The sequence below is a fragment of the Crinia signifera genome, chromosome 8 (assembly GCF_055691185.1).
Source record: "Crinia signifera chromosome 8, ASM5569118v1, whole genome shotgun sequence".
Lineage (NCBI taxonomy): Eukaryota > Metazoa > Chordata > Amphibia > Anura > Myobatrachidae > Crinia > Crinia signifera.
The window spans coordinates 80503018-80527311 of NC_139224.1; the positions used below are offsets into that span (position 1 = coordinate 80503018).

The following is a 24294-nucleotide window of genomic DNA, read 5'->3' on the forward strand; positions in this document are numbered from 1 at the left end:
GTGGGGGGGGGTAGATGGGATTCCCCCGTCGCCCTATCAGTTCAGGGCCCCTCTGTTGTGTTGCTGCCTCTGGGGGATGCCAGTATACTAGGCCGTGGATTCAGGGCCTTTGTAAGCCTGGGGTCCAGGATCCTGTGAGGACCCACCGGGTGCTTCAGTGGCTTCACTGGTCTGGTGTAGGGGATGGGTGGGAGGGTGTGGGGGCCAGCATGAATCCCCAGTCACCTGGGGTGGGCTGTGGCCTGTTCCTGCTTGCTCCTTGTGATGGCCGCGTCACGGTTTCGCGGCCGGAAATCGAGGCCGCGGCTCCTGTATTTTCCTAGGCCGGAGGTCCCGGTTCTGTGGATGCCCGCCGGGTGCTTCAGCCGGCTCTCTGGGCTGATGCAGGAGGTAGGCGGGAGGGTGTGGGGGCCGTCAGGGATCCCCAGTCACCCGGGGTAGGCTGGCTTCTGTTCCGGCGCGCGCGTCGCAATGGACGCGGCCGGAAATCGAGGCCGCGGCTCCGGCGCTGCAGCTAGGCCGCGACCCGGAGCGGCTCTCCGATTGCCTCCCCGCGGATGCCGCTACAGCGGGTGTGTGGCGGGGACGTCTGGGGACCAGTCTGTGCTGCAGGGCGCTGAGAGTAGCTCTCCGTGCTGGCTCAAAAGGTAGTATATAGAGCCAGACAAGGAGAGCTCAGCAGGCGCACGTCTACCCTGCATGTAGTCCAGGACACGCCTCCTCAAATTTACATTGTAATATTCACCAGTAATTATGATGGATTCTTTTGTGTGCCCAATAGAAGTTTTTTTGTGGAACTACATATCCCAGAAAGGTGCCCTTATGAATGTGTTGTTTGGTAATTAATGCATTGTGGGTTTGTCTGGGGCATGTAGTTCCACATAACAAATTACTGTGTGTTCACCTTATCACTGTCGACATGTACTGGTTGGTCATGTGATTGTACACCTAGATACTGGGTCGGTTTTCGTGGTTTTTTTAAACAATTATACATGAACATGATGCTGTATATGATGAATTAAAATGGGAGCCCTACTATACTACACTGTGCTCATGTGTAATTTATTTTAAAAATGATGGAAGGCTAATATTAGCATCATTTAACAATGCTCAAAGTAACTTGGCCTACCATACTTAATATTCACATTTTTAACAAGAGCCAGAAAAAATGTTGCACTTTAAGGGGGGTATTCAATCGTTATCGAAATGGTTTTTTTCACGTGTTTTTTTTCACTTTTTCACATCGGAGAGTCCTCAGCTATTCAATCTAGTCATTTTTCGAGTATGTGAAATGTTTTTTTTCACGATGCATTTTCGTTTGATTCGGTAGCGATATTTCCACTTTTTCACTTTTTTTTATAGCTTTTTTTCGACTTTTCACTCAGACATATTCAATGATATGATACCGATATGAATGTTTCCGCGTGTATGCTCTTCTTCTCAATTTTCCTTTCACCATGTCACGGGTGATGAATTCATAGATTCAACTCTGTATTTTGTTAAGTAACGGCTCGTTTGCTCTCCAGAATAAAATATATGCAGGATTGTTTGCCCTTATTTTGTTTTTTGCTTATTTGTGTGAAATATTACTTGTTTTCTTACAATTCACTTCCCAGCATGCCTTTCTTTTCTCCCATCATGCACTTCACCACACCTCCTCACTCCTGCGTTTGGGATTTCATGGAGTAGCAGCCTTGTGCAGTCAGCTGTATTTGGAAGCGTTTTTATAGGTCAATTTGCGTTTTTGGATACAAATTCCTTCATTTTTTATCACTGTCTCAAAGAATGGATTATTTTGCTGACTTGCTTGTGATGTTCATGATCGTGTCAACATACCTGATGCGCTGTCGACGTCGTCGTTTGGCAAGTGGCTATCGGTGTCCTGTTCAGGGCCGTGGATATCATCATCGTGGTCAGCATCTTACTCCTTCTGGTGAGTCAGTGCGTGTTTCAATTCCACGTCCACGCCAGTATCGTACTAGGCGTGTACTGGATGGTCTCTCTGAGACGGAAGTGATTGGTACCTTTCGCTTGTCGTCTCAGGATATATATTCGCTGTATGATCTGTTGGAAGCTGACCTTGAGCCCCGGGTACGGTCAAACCATGCAGTCAGCAATTTTTTGCGTCTGGCACCTTCCAGCCAACTTTATCCCAGACATGCGGTTTTTCCCAGCCAACGATGTCTCGCTGTTTATCTCAGGTCATTAAAGCTTTCCGTAAATTAACGGCCCAGGTTATAAAATTTCCAGACACTGACAGCGAATGTAATGAGATCAAATTTGGCTTCTTTCAAAAATGGAGATTCCCCAATGTGCTGGGCGCGATTGACTGCACCCATGTGCAACTCACACCTCCCAGGGAATCGGAAGAATGTTATCGGAATCGAAAACACTTCCATTCCCTGAATGTCCAGATGGTGTGTGATTCCACAATGAGGTTATTGGACATCTGTGTGGGTTTTCCTGGGTCGACCCACGACTCCTTCGTTTTAAGCCAGTCATCTATTTTCCGTGATTTTGAGGAAGGAAGAATGCCAGATGGCTGGTTGTTAGGTATGTAATCTATATATATATATATTTTATAATGCATAAGTTATTAGCAAATATCTTACAACTTTTTATTGATATTTTAGGTGATGCGGGTTATCCGAATAAACCGTGGCTGTTGACCCCATTGCTTAATCCTGTAGGTGATGCTGAAAAAAGGTACCAGGAGTTACACATTGCATCGAGGGGTGTAATTGAAAGGACCTTCGGTGTACTTAAGAGCCGGTTTAGATGTTTAGACATCTCCGGTGGTAGCCTCTTATATTCTCCGGGAAAAGTCTGCGGCATTATTAATGCCTGTTGCATTCTGCATAATATCTGTGTCGCAAGACGTTTGCCGGTGAATATTCGTGCTAGTGTTAACCAGCATGGGGATCTTTCTTCAGTGTTACCTGTGGGCATGGACGAAGGAGCAGAAACCAGAAGAAATCTGATCAATACTTTTTTCGCATGTGAGTATTTCTGTGTTTTTTTTTCGTTTAAACAGATATCTCTATATATCATGATCCGTATCATTAACGATACATATGTATATACACACATGTCTGTATGGTTGACAGACCTTGTAATATTATTGTTTTAACGATTGCTATCGTATTGGGACATGTGTGTAGAGCACACATTAGTTCTTTACATGTAAATGCACATGGACTTTACATATATATATTTGGTGTTTGTAATGTGATGCAATGGAACTGATTTTTCCGTGGTATTCAATTTGTACAATATTTAACTACGCATGGCGGTGGATAGAAACCTGTGCCAAGGGTAGTGACCCTCCGTGGCCCAACGAGGCAAGCACAGCGAGCCCTGCAAGGGGACGTTGTTTTGTTTTTAACTAATCAGCATCCCCTTGCGTGGATAGCTGATCATGTCCCCGATCTGGGTGGGTGCCTCTTGACGCTTGTCCCAGGTTTAGATCCAACTGAATGCCTTGTTGGATAGTGGGGATTTGCAAAGCTTACTTCCCATACAACCCTTTGAAAAATCGGGACCATCACATTGCATCGCAGTGCATATAAATTTGTTACATGCGATGTGATGCGATTATGGAGTTGCAACACACCAGATTGTGTGCCATGTTTCTGAACAAGTCCCTGAATATTTTTTAACGATATACTTTATCCCTTTCTAATTACAGAGTTGATCCATGTTGGTTCTTGTTGGCCTAGTTGGTTCTTGTTGGCCTTGTTCGGCTTGAAGTTTTCTGTCTTTTTTGGAGTTGTTGATTCAAAGTTTATTTTCGATATAATAATGGTTATATTTGCAAAGAGTCTGCATCACAAAATTATTGGGGTTCATTTGCAATGGATGTAAGTAGCAAACTGCCAGGTGTAACTCGGTGCCATGTCCGTCTGCAACAGGGCCACTACTGACCAGCACGCTATGTTCCCATTCATGTTTCCCCCTGCAGGTCCTTATGTCTCCTGCTGCCTCTGCAAACATCCCTTTGCAGTTTTCTGTCTGCCTTGACGCCACATCCAGTTCATTCCCAAGTGCCAGAGACAGGCCCCACTTCTCAGCTGCTGTGTGAAATTGGTAAGTAGCTCATTCATGTGCCCCCGCAACACTGGTGTTCAACCTGTGGCTCTCCTCAGGGAGGGCCACAGGTTGAAGACCCATTCCCTAGGTTAAACCCCAAACATACCAAGGGCGCATGCGCTGTGTGCCAGGTGTACCTCGGTGCCATGTCCGTCTGCAACAGGGCCACTACTGACCAGCACGCTATGTTCCCATTCATGTTTCCCCCTGCAGGTCCTTATGTCTCCTGCTGCCTCTGCAAACATCCCTTTGCAGTTTGATGTCTGCCTTGACGCCACATCCAGTTCATTCCCAAGTGCCAGAGACAGGCCCCACTTCTCAGCTGCTGTGTGAAATTGGTAAGTAGCTCATTCATGTGCCCCCGCAACACTGGTGTTCAACCTGTGGCTCTCCTCAGGGAGGGCCACAGGTTGAAGACCCATTCCCTAGGTTAAACCCCAAACATACCAAGGGCGCATGCGCTGTGTGCCAGGTGTAACTCGGTGCCATGTCCGTCTGCAACAGGGCCACTACTGACCAGCACGCTATGTTCCCATTCATGTTTCCCCCTGCAGGTCCTTATGTCTCCTGCTGCCTCTGCAAACATCCCTTTGCAGTTTGATGTCTGCCTTGACGCCACATCCAGTTCATTCCCAAGTGCCAGAGACAGGCCCCACTTCTCAGCTGCTGTGTGAAATTGGTAAGTAGCTCATTCATGTGCCCCCGCAACACTGGTGTTCAACCTGTGGCTCTCCTCAGGGAGGGCCACAGGTTGAAGACCCATTCCCTAGGTTAAACCCCAAACAAACCAAGGGCGCATGCGCTGTGTGCCAGGTGTAACTCGGTGCCATGTCCGTCTGCAACAGGGCCACTACTGACCAGCACGCTATGTTCCCATTCATGTTTCCCCCTGCAGGTCCTTATGTCTCCTGCTGCCTCTGCAAACATCCCTTTGCAGTTTGATGTCTGCCTTGACGCCACATCCACTTCATTCCCAAGTGCCAGAGACAGGCCCCACTTCTCAGCTGCTGTGTGAAATTGGTAAGTAGCTCATTCATGTGCCCCCGCAACACTGGTGTTCAACCTGTGGCACTCCTGATGGAGGGCCACAGCTTGAAGACCCATTCCCTAGGTTAAACCCCAAACAAACCAAGGGCGCATGCGCTGTGTGCCAGGTGTAACTCGGTGCCATGTCCGTCTGCAACAGGGCCACTACTGACCAGCACGCTATGTTCCCATTCATGTTTCCCCCTGCAGGTCCTTATGTCTCCTGCTGCCTCTGCAAACATCCCTTTGCAGTTTGATGTCTGCCTTGACGCCACATCCACTTCATTCCCAAGTGCCAGAGACAGGCCCCACTTCTCAGCTGCTGTGTGAAATTGGTAAGTAGCTCATTCATGTGCCCCCGCAACACTGGTGTTCAACCTGTGGCTCTCCTCAGGGAGGGCCACAGGTTGAAGACCCATTCCCTAGGTTAAACCCCAAACATACCAAGGGCGCATGCGCTGTGTGCCAGGTGTAACTCGGTGCCATGTCCGTCTGCAACAGGGCCACTACTGACCAGCACGCTATGTTCCCATTCATGTTTCCCCCTGCAGGTCCTTATGTCTCCTGCTGCCTCTGCAAACATCCCTTTGCAGTTTGATGTCTGCCTTGACGCCACATCCAGTTCATTCCCAAGTGCCAGAGACAGGCCCCACTTCTCAGCTGCTGTGTGAAATTGGTAAGTAGCTCATTCATGTGCCCCCGCAACACTGGTGTTCAACCTGTGGCTCTCCTCAGGGAGGGCCACAGGTTGAAGACCCATTCCCTAGGTTAAACCCCAAACAAACCAAGGGCGCATGCGCTGTGTGCCAGGTGTAACTCGGTGCCATGTCCGTCTGCAACAGGGCCACTACTGACCAGCACGCTATGTTCCCATTCATGTTTCCCCCTGCAGGTCCTTATGTCTCCTGCTGCCTCTGCAAACATCCCTTTGCAGTTTGATGTCTGCCTTGACGCCACATCCACTTCATTCCCAAGTGCCAGAGACAGGCCCCACTTCTCAGCTGCTGTGTGAAATTGGTAAGTAGCTCATTCATGTGCCCCCGCAACACTGGTGTTCAACCTGTGGCACTCCTGATGGAGGGCCACAGCTTGAAGACCCATTCCCTAGGTTAAACCCCAAACAAACCAAGGGCGCATGCGCTGTGTGCCAGGTGTAACTCGGTGCCATGTCCGTCTGCAACAGGGCCACTACTGACCAGCACGCTATGTTCCCATTCATGTTTCCCCCTGCAGGTCCTTATGTCTCCTGCTGCCTCTGCAAACATCCCTTTGCAGTTTGATGTCTGCCTTGACGCCACATCCACTTCATTCCCAAGTGCCAGAGACAGGCCCCACTTCTCAGCTGCTGTGTGAAATTGGTAAGTAGCTCATTCATGTGCCCCCGCAACACTGGTGTTCAACCTGTGGCACTCCTGATGGAGGGCCACAGCTTGAAGACCCATTCCCTAGGTTAAACCCCAAACAAACCAAGGGCGCATGCGCTGTGGGCCAGGTGTAACTCAGTTCCATGTATGTTTATAACAGGGCCAATACTAACCATTAATTTTTCCCCTTGCAGGTCCATATGTCTACTGCTGGCCACACAGAGAACACTGTGCTTGATGACCGGTTGAACCGATGGCAAAATCTTTGCATTACACCACTTGCATCGTGTGTCATAAAATTGTATTGTTATACTATAATAGTTCAATGTAAATAATTGTATACGAAAAATGATTCTTGAAATGTTGTTTGGTTCAATAAAATTTTATTGAACAATTTTGGATTTTCGACTGACATGAATCATGACCTTTGATGTTGTTTCATTTATAAATAGTTAGAAAGATATAAAAACGCTCAAAAAATGAGAAAATATTCAAAGTGTTTAGAGAAACAGAGAACCAAGATACGCCACAAGGTAAAGTTTCAGAACTGTCATTTGTTTGTAACAATGACCATTGTCACCACTGACCACGCTGCTCCTTCCAAATGTGCAGTGCGTCACATCTGGGGGGAGAAGGTTGGCCAGTGTTGACAATGGAACATTGAAATCAGCACAAATGATATACGCCACAAGGTAAAGTTTCAGAACTGTCATTTGTTTGTAACAATGACCATTGTCACCACTGACCACGCTGCTCCTTCCAAATGTGCAGTGCGTCACATCTGGGGGGAGAAGGTTGGCCAGTGTTGACAATGGAACATTGAAATCAGCACAAATGATATACGCCACAAGGTAAAGTTTCAGAACTGTCATTTGTTTGTAACAATGACCATTGTCACCACTGACCACGCTGCTCCTTCCAAATGTGCAGTGCGTCACATCTGGGGGGAGAAGGTTGGCCAGTGTTGACAATGGTTCCTATGTTGCTGCATTGAAAAAAATAACTTATAGATAATAAACAATAAAAACTTAAATAAGTGCAATTTCACAATAAAAATACCTATTCCTTCCTAAAGAGACCAGAGTCAAATCTGGATGGAGATGGATGTTACAAGTTATTACTGTGAAAACATTGTAATTTTAAACTTTTTATAATTCCTGTGAAATCTGAGTTTCATCGTCATCGTGTGTAGGTGCTGATAATGACAGATCGTTAGCTAACGATTCAGGTTGCACACAAGATGTTGTCGCATGATCTGGCTCTCTAACATTTGGAAACATGCCTGAATATCCTGTGTACATTTGGGAATAGGAATAGGTATTTTGTGTGGGAAATACACCCCCTTTCCTCTCGTTTACTGATGCTTTTCTTTGTTTTTCACTTATGTTTTTTTTGTGCGACTTTGCAATCATGTCCTCTGCAATTAACTTCAGAGAAGTAGCAATCAACCCTGTACTGGCAGAAGTTTGTCGATGGCACTCTAACATGATATTAAAGGTATTTGCTGATTGTGCATTAGCATCTGAAATTTTCATTAAACTGTGTGCGTGGCTAGTTGTATTGTCAACCAATTTGTTGATTGACACAGCTATAATATTCAGTATATCCTGAGTAGTTTTGTATTGGCTCTGGCGGTTTACATCAATCTGTTTTACTATGTCTATAAAACCTTTAAAAGTGTTTTCTAAGCTATCTAGTCTTTTGTTTAAAACTTTTTCAAAGTCAACATGTCTCCGCTGCATTTGATCTGCCAAAGCTCTGATATGCAGATATTCTGGTTCTTCTGATGTGTCGTTGTTTCCAAGCTGCCTTGCTTGAGATGCTGTAAGGATAGAGAAATTTTGAAGAACATTCAATTACTTGATTTTATTTGTAAATAATGAAGAGTGTAGTAGAAAACCAAAGATATTGCTGAAATATATTATTACTTACGTATAGGTGTTGATTCCGATTGTCGCACCTCCACATCTCCATCCTCAGACAAATTTTCAATTAAATCAGGCCTAAAAAAACGACCAATTCCGGAGGAAAGTCCTCCACTTGTCATAGGCATATCTTCTGTAATTAAAATTCCCATAAAATTTATTATAAACAAATAAATCACACTTTTCATGTAAGGAGTGCATAACATTTCCAAAAAAGTATTACTGTTTAATAAAATACATCCCTTGATTATAAACTGGTTTTATGCCGCAATACACAGCTATTTTTAAAAAAAAAAACTAACCTTTTTCTTTTGGATTTACAGTACTCTCGCATTCCATCTGTTGAGAATTTCTCTCCCTTGAGGATCGGTTACCGGAATAATTATCTATGGAACTGCTGTTGAAACCCTCAAACGTTACGTCGGTTACATCAGATGATTCAAGGAAGCATGTGGGTATACTTTGCAATTCAGCCATACCACTGCCATCATTATCTTTCGAACGTTCAAGAACTCGATTGCTGGAATTATTGTGCCTTCTTTCCGCTTGCATTAAATGTTGACGCTCATCTAATGAAGGTAAAAATATTATTAATAACATTTCATTACATTTTGGTACATAGATTTTATGCTATTAAATTATTACCATTTTTACTAGACATATTTTTCTCATTGCTAATTCTGCTGCCTCTTTTCTTTCTAGGATTCTCCTCTTCCTCCTGAATGCCTCCTCGTCTAGAGTCAACACCTCCTTTCACTCCATAAATCATTATTGGGTTTAATCGTTTCTTGATTATTTCCTCCCAGGAAAGCCACTTTATTTTCATCTCCGGTCCGCCACCTGTACCTATCTCATGTCTTCTTTGCATACCCATTTTTTTTTTAGTTTGCCTGCGGCAGTCACTATACCTTTTGATACAATGTTTGGAATCTCTTTGAACACCTGATATAGAGGTGACTTTTTCGGCAATATTATTCCACATCTTTCTTTTCAATTTTGGAGCTGTAGTTGGTGCCCTTGGACCAAACAACATATCATAATATCTATCAACTGCCTCCACCAGAGCATAATTCTCGGACTCATTGAACCGTACGCCACGTTGAGCCTTTTTCAGATTTTCACCACCGGATCCTTCACCAGAAGAATGATGAGATGCTGAGTCATCAGAAAACCTTGCAACCTCATTTGTATCACTTTGCATGCTTTCTTGACTACGGATATTTGATCGCTGCCTATCATTGGGACGCTTCTTTTCTTGACTGTTTTGTGGCCAGCTGTGATGAACATTTTGTAAATGTTGCCTTTTGCTGTGGAACATCTGCAAACAGAATGAGAATTTACAATTTAAACATCATTACATTGCAAAATTGAAATCATCTTTGGTTGAAATAAAAATAAATACCTTCGAATGTCCACTTGTGGTGGCTTTTTGTTTATTGCGCGATGCTTCAACTTTCGCCCTCCAGATTCTAAATTCGGCACTTTGCTCCCAATCCTCCTCAAATCTTTCAAAATCTTCCTCCGTTGTAGAAATATCGGAACGATGTGGGCTTCTCAATGTAGGAGACTGTATAAAAAAGATGTAGTGTTATTGTTTTTAAACAAGCACATAATAAAAATTATTTGCCATGTTCAATTTGCCCTTAGTTTACCTATCTCTTTCAGGAATTTTTCTTGTATGTCTAAATAAAAGGCATGTGTGCCAATGACATTCATTGATCACCCAGTTTAAGAAACCATAATGGTTATAGACCCAGCACCCACCCATGTTTTACCAAAGCACACCAAGCTGTAACCGCTACGTTTTGCCTTATAGAAGGCTGCTGTGTCTGTTCCAACTTCTCGAATAATGTGTTGTACTTGTGAGAGCCAAATACCATTTTTTCCAATAAATTATGGTTGGATATTAGGACAACATTTTAAGAAATTGGCGTGTTATAAAATCACCATAAACAAATAAATGGATGTTAGTATTGATGTACCGACACATGGTGATTTTTAAAATCGCATTGGGGCGTGGTGTGAGGGTTGTTGGGGTTGGAATATCATATAGGAGGGTTCACTCTGAGGTGGCAACAGTATGAGCCGCACACCCACAGGCCTTGTCCGTGACACTCGATGCAATGCATATTTACTGATCCAGACTATCATTACATATTGGTGATACTATATTCATAAACCCAAAATAATTTTAATTACCCGATGTCTTCCATTGCTTTTCTTTCTAGTTCCAACAAGGCTTGTCGTCTTCAAAGCCATCTCATCCAGTTCTTGATGCTCTGTATTTTTATGCACTGAATCTTCTGAAGAGGAATCCACTGGTGAAAAAATACTTCTTTCTGTAGACATTCCTAATAAATACAAATGTCATGATTGAGCATGGTCGTTTCAATGTACAACAAAAGATCCCCATGTGCTAAACTTGCACAGTGAATACACCCAGTTGAATAACTTTATAACAGATGCCCATAGGCGGGGTGTGGATCATGTGTGAGAATGAAATTATATATGTACAGTCATAAAGTCGTCCCCACTAGTGCAACTTCCCTGGAAGGTCGACCTGACTTAGGTCTAAAAAGGACAAGGTCTTAATGAGTTATGTTGGAATTTGAATAGAGATCGACAGGTCATAAGATGAGCAGGGAATTTCCAGCACTTATGTGGGCACGACATATAACTGTAGAAATAAGGTCAGTCTGATTGATTACCGCTTCTATTAGAATGACTACTGTTTATGCCAGACTAATATACAGACACACCCGCATAGGCACACACAGCAACTCACACACATATAAAATCCACATATATAGAAACTGCAACATACTTCACATGTACACACATAACAGGACGGACATATGCACATACACCCACAATTCATATATGGCATTAACAGACACAAATCCATGTATACACACAACAACATATGCACATACACCCACATCCATACACACAGCGTTATATGCACAAGAACCACCATCTATACACACTTCGACAAACATCACATGTATACACATGCAGTTGCTACAGATGCACATACACCCACAATTATAAACTGCAACTTTCAGGTACACAGACACATGTATACACACAGCTACATGTGCCCATACATCCACATGTACTGTAGACCAACCTCTCTAAATACAGTGACATAATAGCCCTTACATACACACAAGCAACACATACATAAATAAACAAAGCAGCATCTACATAAACACACAATACACATACAAATCCTCACACACTGCGACTGCCCCCTCACACCTCTAAAAGAGCCATCTAGCTATTTCTTTATTCATAAGATAGTTGGAGGTGGTCAGCTGGATGGGCTTTATGGCTGCGAGGAAGACACAGGGGCTTTCTGCGTGTGACAGGAAGTCACGTCTCCTCCTGTGACTGAGCTCCTCCAGCAATGCTGCTATTCACTGCAGCGCTGCTCCATCACAAAGCATTCTGGCTGGCACGCAGGGGCTGGAGTTTAACAAATGCTGCTGGTCAGGCAGGGTGCACCCTTAAGACGTTCCCCAACAAGAAAGTGCAAAGCTTTGAAAAGTGGCCATGCTGACCCACCCCAACCGTGCACACTTCAAAGCTCATATAACAGTACAATTTGAATTTATCCCCTTAACAACCAAGCACTAAAAAGAACCAATTTGGAAATATGAAAGACATGCCACACACAAGGAGAGTATCGTTTAAAGGACATGCTAAAATCTCACTAACAACGGACAAAACTAAAAAGCCCTAACCTGTGGTTAAATTCAAGGACAACGCTGTCGAGCAGAAGGTTCCATTTTAAAGAAAATAAACAATAGAAACAGCGCAGCAATACTGTACAAAACAACTAATAAAATAAAGGATATTACTCACTCTGTTTGAAGACACGCGGTCCGAACGTGGAAGGGGGCTGCTGTGATCCACTGCACTACGGCCATTAGACACAACACTGTCGGCATCCCAAAATGGTGGATGCGTTGCGCAGCACGTTCTTTTTATACAATACGCGTAAGTTTCGCTTAGCGAAAAAGTCACGCCCATTTTTCGATACATTTCACTTTTTTCACTTCTTGCTGTCTCCGGAAAAAAAACCTTTGAATACCTCGAAAAAAAAAATAGCGAAAAATGATTCTTGATGCGAAATAAACGAAAACATAATGTTAAACGTAAAATAGTTTTTTTCGGAGCACATTGAATACCCCCCTAAGTGGGAATGCCCTTATTGCTAAATCTGCCATTTTGATTTCATAGCTCCAGGTCCAGACTCCCAGGCTGCTGCTGCGGTTCATCCATCTCATCGTGAACTTGGTGATTTCGACCCTGCAGGTGAGATGTCATATTGTTATGCAAAGGATTTGATAATGTCAAACTACTTTGCACATCCTGATTACTAATAATATTTTGTGAAGCATGTGTTCTACCTAACACATGCACTTTACAGTTATGATTGTCATGTGTTTGGGCCGCACATGACATTGCAATGGCTGATTAAAGTGTTTGAAATGATTTACTTAAAAAGACAGTACATTGGAATGTGTCTTTTTTTAATTTTAAAAATACAAAACTAAGCATTGTCTCAAAACAACAACCATTGTCCCTTTATGGTGAAAGTACTAATCCACCACATAGATGCACTATGCATCTTGCAGACCACACCATTATAACACAGTTTCCCTGGCGCACCAACCAAAATGCAGCATAACATACTTACCTTTGTCATCTTCTTTGTAGGAACATCACAACCGATGCCAGAGCCAACAGATCCCATACAGATGATGGATGATAGGAGTGAAATAATACTGGAACCAGTCACCACATTGGAGCCTGCACAACAAAGAACAGAGCCAATCAATGTTCCGCCGAATAGAATAGAATAGAATCAACTTTATTGGCCATGTGTGCTTGCGCACACTAGGAATTTTTTGTGGATTTCAGTGCAGCATCAAGCAGGGATGAAATGGGGGGGGGGGGGGGGGGGGTGGACGACACATTACATGCATATCATTGAGACATTTTACACATTCCATTAAGACATTAAACGCATTACATTGAGAGCATTAAGACATCACTTGCGGGGATCACGTGCCTGCCAAGCTGCACAGCGCCTAGGCAGCCATCAGCGGTGCCACTGGTCGTTGCAGCAGCCAGGTAGGTAGTAATATAAGCAGGGACAGTACAGTTAACACATGATACATTTGCACAGTTCCTAGGCAGCCATTTGCGGCGCCATCTTGAATCTTCCTGGGGGAGAGCCGTGGGTGGTGGTGGTGGTGGGGGGAGGGGGCAAAGTCAGTGAGGCCGGGGGAGAGTCAGTGGAAGTGGAGGTGGGGGGGAGGGCGCGGAGCTGCCACAGAGTTTACCCGGGGCTGGTGCGGCCTGTTGGGGGGGGAGATCCTACCGGCCACTGCGGTGAATTGCCGGGGGTCCCCCTGGCTGATCTGCCTCCTGTCCTAGGTGGCGGGGGGGAGATGGGTCCCTTCTCACCGGGTCTGCTGGTCTTCTTTTGCCCGGCACTGTGTCCATAGGGCAGTGGAGGTGGTCCTAGGGTGTGTCCCCCGGCCGGTGGTGTTGCCGGGGGCATCCGCTTACTACTCAGCCACGGTGCGCCGGCCGCGTCACCCGTGATGCAGGGGCCGCGTCAGAGCCGGCAGGAGAGGCCGCGGCTGCGCTGCTTGGTCCAGGCCTCGATTTTCCGGAGGCCGCGTCGGGATGCTGGCGGGTCCCGGGGGGGGGGAGGTGAAGGGGTGACGCCTGGGCTGATTGCACACCCGCCCCGTGCAGGTGAGCTGCGGCGAGCGCGTGGGGTCAGCCTTCTCCCCGCTCAGGCCGCATCGTCCTCGGAGGATCGCGGTGCACGCTTCCCCCCTCCTCCACCGTCCACCGCTGCCTCCTCTGTCTCTGTCCCCTCCGCCACAAGCTGCTCCTGAGGCCGGGGATGGTGGAAGCTCCGTGGATGGTGACGGAGCTCCACAGCATGCGACCATCCCCGGCCTGTCACATGGCCAGCAGCCCCCACTCTTGCAAGCCACCAATAGTCCAACCAATGCCGAAGAATTGGCCAGATCCATTCACACATTTAAAGAGAAGCAAATATTTTTTATGGAGTCTCAGAGCCTCCAAATTGAGCAGATGAAGGGGTATGTGCAAAGCATTGGTCAGCAAATTAGAAAAGTTTATCAAAGCCTGCGTGCAAGTGTAGGAATGCAAATTCGTCTTGCATCCACAATAGACACACGCTTAGGAGAGATTGGGCAGGCCATTAGGGGCCAAAGCACAAATTTTGACAAACTTAATGAAAACATGCTGGCACAGACCCAAGCTATTAATGGGCAAACAACTGCGTTGCTGTCCCTACAAAGTCAGTTAAGCCTAAGTGCAAGCAATTTGTTAGGTCAACAACCAACCACATCTACTCAAAGTAGCAGCGTGTCCTCCACACCCATGAGTGGGTTACCCACTACTCCCCCCGGCTAGGGGTGGGTCTGGGTCTATTGGGAAGGGTGGCATTTCCCGGTCTCAGCCCAAAAATGTATAAGGCTACAAATTGTGGATTGTTCTGTTATATTGACATGCATCCGGTTTCCTAATGCTATTGTCATATTGCACTATTTTGTTCAATTTGCATAATAAAATCTTTTTTCAGCAAGTAAAATATTTTTGCAACCTGCAACCTTGGTGTCATTCTCTTTAATAATGAAGCCATACTTTGATTTGTGTTTGCATCATACAATATTACCTTCAAAGGTTGTGTTTGCCTTAAACAGAGAATAATGTGATTTCATTTAGGCCTATTACAGACATTTCAAAGGGTCCACCATTTACCATTGCAGCGTGTAAGTACCATGTAATTTAAACAACACATGAAAATCCCCTCATCACAGGGCTCCATGGTAACTCCCCTTGCACCTGCGTTGTGTACCTTTAGCAATGCTTTATACATATCACCCATGTTAGGATTACTTACATTGAAAGGTCCTAGGTACCAGCATGTATCAAGGCAAGGACCAAGCAGGTATGGCAGACCTTGCAGGGGGTGTGCATTACTCCCCAAATTGCCCTGTGCAATGTTACAAAAATCAGTGAGTTGTTTTGTAAGGTACACCATGTGAGGGTGATATGGGTTATTCTTTTAAGTAAATGTTTGCAAGCTAAATTACCTGTAAAATGCTGCCGTATCATCTCTGAACAAACCACATTCCCAGTCCACATACTCCTAACTAGCACATGTTGTGTAGCTTCAGCTTCCTGCATGACTGCTGCATTGCCAACATCAACATAATTTGGTTGACCCAGAGCAATCTTATGTAGCATGCAGCAAGCCTGGACGATCAGTACTACTTTGGTAGGGTGGTAAAGCAGTGTACCTGCTTATCTGTCCAAACACCTGAATCTGCTTTTCAGCACCCCAAAGGTGCGTTCCACTACATTGCGGGTGGCAATGTGTGCAGCATTGTAGCGGTGCTGTGCAGGGCTTTGCGGGTTCTGCAGAGGTGTCATGAGCCACGGTAGACACCCATATCCTGAGTCACCTACAAATGAAATCCTAATGTGTTTTGTTGGGCACATATCATGTGGGTATTTAGCAAATGACAATAATAAAACACTGATAACTGACTTACCTATTGCCAGCCCTCCGGCATGGTGTGGGCCTGGAAGCGGTCCCAGAGAGTTGAGTGACGCAGGATATAGGCATCATGGCAGTTTCCGGGGTAGCCTGCAACCACACTGAGAATTTATAGGTTGGCATCGCATACCACCTGAACATTGAGGGAGTGGCAGCCCCGGCGATTAACATACACATGCTCCCTCACGTGTGGAGCCCGTATCCCAATGTGGGTGCAGTCTATGGCTCCCAGCACATTTGGGAATGCTGAGAGCCGATAGAATGCCACCTTCAGATCCTGCCACTCGGACTCACAACGTGGGAATGTGATATATGTGCGCCACAGCTTCTTTAAAGCATTTAACACCTGAGAAAAATGTTTTGAGAAAGTGGCTTATGACACCCCCAACGACCATGAGCTCACAGACCGGGATGAACCTGTGGCAAAGAAGTAGAGGGCACACATTCATTTCTGCAGCCCAGACACTGCATAGTTGGCACCCCCAAAAGGGTCTAAATCATCTCTCACCTGCTCATATAAGTTGATCTGAGAGGGAGTCCAGGTACACCCTAGCACGGTACCTACGAGAAGCACAAAGTGGTCGGGGTACCTGGATCTGGTGGCCAGCATAATCCCTCCTCCTGCATAGCTCCTCCAAATGTCCCAGCTCACACACTAGCAGCTCCACTCCACTCTGCAGAAACTCAATCACAAACACCCTCACAGGTGTCCTTAATCTTGTGGGGGTATATGTAGGGGAGTTCATGGTTGCAATGTGAACCACCTGGGATGGTTTTAACCATTTATGAGTTTTTCGCCACTTTTTTAATCTGAAATTCCCAGCCTCTACCCGGTCTGTTTTTTTCCCGATAACAATTCGCATTTTGATGGCGATTTCCAAAATCGCCACACATTAAATTTGTGAATTGTATACTTTTCAATGCGAAAACATCTGGATGCGATAAAAAATGCGATATGAACTCGCATTTCCAACATGTGCGAAATAGACACCAAAACATGCGATTTAAGCTGGAAATTGATCCCTACTACATTGGCGATTTCTAAAAAAACAGCCGATTTTGCCATTTTCACGCCACAAAATCACCAAAAAACGGAATACGCAACCTATTAAATGTCACCCTAGTAGTCATTGATTGGTGGTGAGCCCAGCATTCAGTACCAGTAACTGAATAACAGGATGTGTTTGCAAAGCGGCAAACCAGAGACAAAAAGAGGCTTTGTGGGCGCACTCTTCATATGATGTAAATGGAATTAATTTAAAACGTAACTTTTATTTAGATCCTTCTAAAAAAAGATAACAAGAGCAAGTGCAAAAAAGCATGAAAAATATGTTTAAGAAAAAATATTGTGTGATTGGCTCAATAGCATGTTTCAGTATCATTCACACGCTAATACCATTCAGCGTATGGCGCCTTTGTCATCATTGATATTTATGCAATGTGACCACAGCAAAATGAATGGTTTTAATCCCTTGTGTGATATAACTTTAAATACACTGTCATATAATTACTAATGGATTAGTTGCCCCCACAGCAGTAATGCAGGTGTTTAATACTTAGATGTTACTCACGCAGTAGGCATTTCCAGTGCAATTTTATGGTACAACACACCCTTTTTGATATACCACATTAGGTGTTCTCCAGGGTTCTCCCACCAGGATACTGTCCTAGCCTTTCACTGCTTGGCTTCCAAGTTGGAGAAGTTTTGGGCAGACCAGTGAGGTATGGTGGAATTTTTGGGTCTGTGTTTCCCAAAACTCTAATTGCACGTTAATTGCGATTGGAGCTTGGATAAATTCTGTAGGAATTGCTGGATACCTGAAAAAGTAATCTCTCAAAGGTGCACTTAAACATCTATTTGTAATAATTATACACGTTGTTATAGCAAACAAGAGAAAAGGGACAGACAAAGAACAAAACAGCACACTCAGGATTGCTATCTGGATGGGCAATAGAGTAAGAACCATGAATTGATTATAACCAGTGGTGTAGCTGTAACACCCCAATAAGGGTTAATGTTTATACATAAACTAAAATGTTATATGGTTGTGATACAGTAAATTTAGCAGATATCAAAAGTAATATTAGTAGTTAATTAATTATTTAGGAAAAGTATTAATGTGTTAATACCCCTTATTAATAGAATATTGTGAACTGAACACTGTTTACCCCTTTCCTGAACTGACAATGGACTTGTCCTCCTAGCCCATTAGGGTGGACTATACCATATACCCTGCTTTAAAGGGGAGAACTGTGAGGAATATTCCAGAAAGGAAAATATACTCTGACAGTTGGCAGAGCCCCTGCTCATCAGGAAACCCCAGAGGAGGAACTATAGAGATGCTCAGGGAAAAGAGCGTTAGGTGTGTTGTGGATAGGGGTTGAGGAAAGCTGAAGTGCAGCAGAAAGGACACTGTGTAGCAGGGGTGGAGAGAAAGTTAAGGCAGCAGAGCTGCGCAGCTGGAAAGTGTGTGATGCGTTGCTGTAATTAGGAGAATACTTACCAAAAGGGCTCCGGTGATTTCCCGAGGTCCCCTTGAGCAGCGGTGACAGAGGTGGTGGCTGATCCAAGCTGTGATCGATAAAGAAGAGGGTGTGGTGAGTGATTGTCCAGCCCCAAGGCAGCACAGTACAGTCTCCTGCATATCCCACAGATCAGCCCAGAGATAGTCCAGCCGGAGACAGCCTACAGGATGGCCCACAGATAGCTGTAACGCCCCTGCAATAACCTCATAGCCAGCCTAACACCTCTCCCGGCTAAAGAAAGCATTGTGTGTAACATTCACCTCATCCAGGCAGCAATAAGCAGTACCTACACTGGCATTTGGGGAGAGACTCTAGTAGTTAATACTGCACACAATACCCAAGTCGTCCTTAGCTACAAGTTAGGAGGAAGGGAGTAGTGGCTGCTGAATCAGCCCCAAAGCTGCATATTACAGAAGTGGACTGACACTTATAGAGACACTTGTGGCAATTATACTGCTAAGGGAAAATTGCTTATATCATTCTACTCAGGATATTCCAAAAATATTGCTAGCTTCTGTCATCTATTATCAGATTATTTGACGTTCAAGTTAAAAGTCAGCAGCATTATTACGCAAGACTTACCTTATGTATTCTCTTGACTTTAGATTACAAATACACAGAGAGTTGACCTTGCAGCGTGGGACCTAAAAAAAAGAAAGAATATTTGTTATAAATAAGCGCTTAAAGAACAGGTGACTGCAGTCATAATAGGGTTAACCCAAGACTGTTGTAGACATAAACAATTATTGCGCAATGATAATCTAGTTCTGGTAAAACGCTATAACCTGTTTTGATATTGCAACGGTTTGTTATACATTGCAGGTGAATGGATAGTTGCTTATTTGCTTGTTGCAGAATAGTACAACTTATGCTCTAAGTAATATTGTTATACATCAATATCTCACCAATGTTACGTGGGAAGAATCTCTGATGTTTGTATTTATATATTGATATTTTGTGCATAATAGTATCCTTGATTTCCATCAGTTCCTTTAAGAAAAACGGAGTTCCAGCTTAATAAAATTACTCTATTATTTTTCCTCGTGAGTTATTGTGGTGAGCTGTTGATAATTGCTGTTGCAAGATAACCTGTAAGGATAAAGATACTTATCTGAGAGAGTATCACATAGCTATGTGCCATGGTGCCCGGAGCAAGGGCATATTTTGCGCCCTGACTCATGGTGATGCCAGGCAGGGGCTGTGCCATGGAAACAGCTACAGGAGCAACAGACACTGCAACAGGGGCCATGGAGACAGGGGCAGGAGCCAGTCCTTGAGCAATGGTTTGTGCTAGCGCAGCTGAAAGTGGAGATATTTCAGGATTTAAGGGAGAGAGAGAGAGAGGGGGAGAGGGAGAGAGAGAGGGACGGAGAGAGAGAGGGAGGGAGAGAGAAAGGGAGGGGGAGAGAGGGAGTGTCACACGCAGCCGCGGCGGGTACATTACTCACCCGTCCGCTCCCGCCGCTGGCTAGCGTGCTGCAGGCTCCGGCATCTGGGTAGCGGGCAGCGGCAGCCTAGTGTGGGGACGGCAGCAGGGGGTTCCGGAAAGCACAGGCGGCATGTGTCATTGGCGGCGCCGGGAGGCCGGTGTCGCCATCTTGCTTCAGGGCAGCTAGCAGATTGGCCCAGGTCTGAGGTCTCTGCCCATACTGCTCTGACAGCCAATGGCAGCCGTCGTCTTGGGATATAGGGGATCTGCCTAGGGCTGTTCAGAGTCAGTACAAAGAGTCTCTAGAGTCGTTCACAGCTCCCAGCTGACTCATGAATCCTGACTCTTCTCTCCTGACTTTGGTGCCTTGCTCTCTGCGCTCTGCTGCTGGAAAGGTTGCACTTCTGACCCCCATCGCTGCAAGTCCTGCCTAGCTCCAGTGTCTGCTCGTATCCCTGAGCTACCCAGCATCTCATTCCCTTAGTCCTCTCATCCAGAGATTCATTACCCATCATCTTTCTGCCTTCAGGATCCATTTCATCTGCCATCAATATCATTCTCTTTCCAGATCATTATCTTCTTCAATACCCTCCTGCCATTGACTTTACGTTGCACAGAACTGTTTGCTTCTTTTCAAGTATCGTGCTGGTCTCTAATGTATTTACCCCTAACTGTCACTTAAAAAAAGTATTTGAGTGAAGTTGTTTATCATTTATGAAATCGATTATTAAACCTGCACGCTTCAATCCTTCTTCCTCTGGTCCGCCTCCGGTTCCTGTGCACCACACGACTTCATCCAGCCCATCACCCGTGACAGGGAGAGAGAGGGAGAGAGGGAGAGAGAGAGAGGGAGATAGAGAGAGGGAGAGAGAGAGAGGGAGAGAGAGAGAGAGAGAGAGAAAGGATGGAAAGCTTGTGACAGCCATCACTTTGTCCCATCTAATCCACCCCACCTATCCCAAGTACAGGGGGGCCCCCTCAGTTCAAGCGGGCAGTGCAGCGCTCCCTTTCACAGGCAGTGTGTTAACTGCTAATACTTACATGCTCACCACGCTTCCTTCTCCCGTCCCCAGTGCAGTCAGTGTTTCGCCTTCTTCTCCCCAGCGCGGTGTCTCATGTGCCATACCACTCACAGCTTCTCCCCATGCTGCAGTCTCCTGTTGTCAAGGCGCCGGGTGTTCCTCTCCCCGGCGCGACTTTTCCGGCATCATCCCGCTCACAGCTTCTCCCTCACCAGTCTCCTGGTGTCAATTACAGTGTCTCCGCTGCCGGGTGTTCCTCTCCCCAGCGCCTTACTCTCCAGAGTCCACAGCGCAGTCACAGCGCTGGGTGTTCCTCTTCCCAGCGTGGCTACCAATGACTAGCGGCTTAGGACAGTGAGCTGCGGTTCCAGGAGTCAGGACACTGTAGGTGGGGGCGCTGAGCATGCGGGGGAGCGGGTGGGGGAGCAGGCGTGCTGGGCGGGCGACAGAGTTTGTGGAGCACGGCTCCAGCACCATGTGAACTTCCAGCACCTGGCGCACGTGCTCCACCGGCTCCACCCTCGCTACGCCGCTGATTATAACTGTTAAGGTGGCCATACATCTACAGATCGATAGTCAGATTGGGCTAGTTGGAACAAAAATCTGGTAATGGAAGAGAGCAAATGACAGTTGACCATTTGCTTTGAAATGCTGGAACACTGGCAAAAACTGTCAATCAGATATTACCAGGTTTTTGTTCCAAACAGCCCAATCTGAAAATCGATCTGTAGATGTATGGCCACCTTAAGGCTCATAAATGTAAGACATTCTTCTACCCACTGAAAATAGCCCAATGCTGTGGGTTTTAGCTGATTGTAATTGCAAGGATAGAAGTTAAAAATATATATACTTGCGTCACAATTTTCCTTATGGTCTTGGACCATATATAAAAAGTTGGATAAGATGTTCTTTGTTATGAATATCCTCTAATTGGTATTATCTGCTTGTTTGCAATGTTGGTTCTTGTTGTAGAACCTGTAATGTTTAGATAATATACTGTAGTAGTTAAACAGCCTTTGAGTAAATGCTGGGTTATCAAAGTCCTACAATTCCTCTAGAGAATTTGTTTTGTTACCTTGTGAAGTGTAGTAAATACCTGATACAGTAAGTTTTTTAATGTGTGGGACCCTCCGGTAATCACTGTTACCCTGTGTGAGATCAAAGCCGCACTCTCTCACCTAATTGGTGCTGGATGCGGTGAATGAAATACCGATCAGCGTCATTTAGCTGCTGCTTGCAGGCTGAGGACACTTGTACCTTGTTGCCGTCTCCGAGGGCTCATGTGAGGGGTCCAGTCACGCTGAATAGGGCTGTGGCGGTCTGAAGGTATTGGTACATAGGGGAGAATGAATGTATTTGTACCCATTCGATCTTAGTGAATGTACCCCTACTGTCTTATGAAACTCCCCCAATACCATCTCATGAAGTACCTTTGGGTAAGGTACATATGAGACACTTGGAGCAGACCAGTGGGTCCAGTTACTACCTAACTTAGGCCCTTATTCTGATCTGTGCGGAAATTCCCGCATTCTTACGGAGCGGTCCGCACGCCACGGTGTTTTGCCGCATGCGGCCATCGTCCGTAGAAACGCCCACGTGTCCTCCGCATTCGGACGGACTCACTCTTTAAGAACAGGGCGTGTTTACGGACGACATACAAAGCATGCGTGTGCGGGAGAAACACTCCGATGCGGCACGGTATTACAGAGTATTACAGTGTATGCTCGGGAATACCGCATCCGAACGGGAGCCAAGCGGTGCTACCGCACGTAAGCGGAGTATTTACGCCAAACAACCCACTATGAAGTATCTTCTGCAATACATCACATGACCCACTTATTCAATTACCTATCCTCAGAAAAAACAGCTTATTTGGAATTGGAATCAATTAGATTCCAATATATCCTTACAAGCATGCCTAACACATGCATTGCACACATTAACCCTTACAGCAATTGAAGTGCAATGGTTTCAATTAAAGCACTGACAAGCGTCCTATTAGTGAGTAATGAGTAAAGGAGTCGATTCTATTGGGTTCAGGTGTTAATGGTTGTAGTCATTAGGCGTACGTTCGCCTACCGCATGAACGAGTGGTGTCCGCAAAGCAATAGTACACTTGTGGACACCGCACATTTCTGCCCTTTTTGATCGCGTGCATTCGGAGTGGTTTCCGAATGTACGCCCCCCAACATAAGTGTACTCCCCCGTGTCCGCCCATGTTTCCGCCCCGTTTTGCCCACTTTGAAACTACGCCCATGTGTCATTCCGCATGACGCCCATAATACGCCCCTATTTCCCGACTGATAGCGGTGAACAGTTTTGGACGGGATTTGGCCGAACTGGTACCGAGTCAAGGCGTTGCACATGCGCGTAGCGTTCTCCACGCATGCGCAGACGCCATAAAGACGCGATCCGTAAGTACGCGGTAAAGTCCGCGTCAATCAGAATAAGGGCCTTAGTGTCATCTGCACTGTCATTTTGCCAGTAAAAATCCATTGAAAAGCAAGTAAACCCGCAAATTTTTCAGGTCACAAACGTTACAATACCTGATGTGCCAGCTTTTACTCTTCTAAATAGGTCAGTCAAACTTTATTTGGCATATTTTAAAAATGGTCATATGTTATATAACATTTGAATACAAGCAAAGGTTACCACACCAATATGGTGTACTTACCCGATGGAGCACACATCGAGTATTGTTAATAATAAAGCCAGTCCCTTTTTTTCTCCCCTCATCTGGTCATCTTTCCATAATGCTGCCTCTCCCATGACTTTAGGGCTATCGTCCAGTAGTCACCTGGATGGTTCTTTTATCAGCAGTGTGTCCTCTTGTGTACGAGCAATAGTTTCTTATGCAGCCGTGATGTGCTGCTGATTATCCAATTCCGATTCATCATACTGTATGTGCTGCACATAAGATCTCCAGGCTCCGATCTATTCGGGCCGGATGTCATACAGCAAATTGGGCTGATTTCACCGGATATATCAGCTGGACCTGTCAGAATCGGGTGAAATCGGCCTAATGGGCACCTTTACATTGCTTCAATGATTATACAGGTACTTGTGTATTATCACGGCGCCTGATGTCATATAACTCGCATACGATATCGTGGCCGATTTGCGGCCGATTCGATCCGCAATGCGATTTAGTGGGCGATTTGCGGCCGATTTGCTGTAAAGTGTGGCAAGTGCAGCGAGCCTCGCGAGGGGACGCAGAAAACGATCCTGGAGCGTGGCGAGTGCAGCAAGACCCGCAAGGGGACACGGAAAACATGACAAGTAATCCGTGTCCACT

At 45.4% G+C, this 24294-nt stretch overlaps 1 protein-coding gene and 1 long non-coding RNA gene across 5 annotated transcripts; one reads left to right on the forward strand and one right to left on the reverse strand.

Annotated features, from left to right (window-relative positions):
- The first annotated feature begins 214 nt into the window (after positions 1-214).
- Positions 215-4446, forward strand: LOC146026240 (uncharacterized). 2 transcript variants are annotated; one of them, XR_014454400.1, is made up of 3 exons: positions 215-3860; positions 3962-4086; positions 4303-4446. It is a non-coding gene; the product is annotated as an uncharacterized LOC146026240 (long non-coding RNA). The 2 variants fall into 2 exon arrangements; XR_014454401.1 differs by having other exon boundaries at positions 215-2999; positions 3689-4086.
- A 2412-nt stretch (positions 4447-6858) lies between these two features.
- LOC146026241 (uncharacterized) lies at positions 6859-19148 on the reverse strand. 3 transcript variants are annotated; one of them, XM_083156720.1, is made up of 11 exons: positions 19131-19148; positions 16018-18594; positions 15763-15927; positions 13110-13222; positions 12272-12718; positions 10604-10755; positions 9807-9971; positions 9050-9722; positions 8707-8973; positions 8412-8537; positions 6859-8301 (listed from the first exon to the last, which is right to left on the reverse strand). In XM_083156720.1, the coding sequence occupies exons 6-11, from the start codon at positions 10751-10753 to the stop codon at positions 7628-7630; spliced, it is 2055 nt and encodes a 684-aa protein (XP_083012846.1). In that variant the 5' UTR covers positions 10754-10755; positions 12272-12718; positions 13110-13222; positions 15763-15927; positions 16018-18594; positions 19131-19148; the 3' UTR covers positions 6859-7627. The 3 variants fall into 3 exon arrangements, with proteins under 3 accessions (XP_083012846.1, XP_083012845.1, XP_083012847.1); XM_083156719.1 differs by lacking the exon at positions 19131-19148 and having other exon boundaries at positions 16018-18694; XM_083156721.1 differs by lacking the exons at positions 15763-15927; positions 19131-19148 and having other exon boundaries at positions 16018-18694.
- Between the last annotated feature and the right edge of the window lie 5146 nt (positions 19149-24294).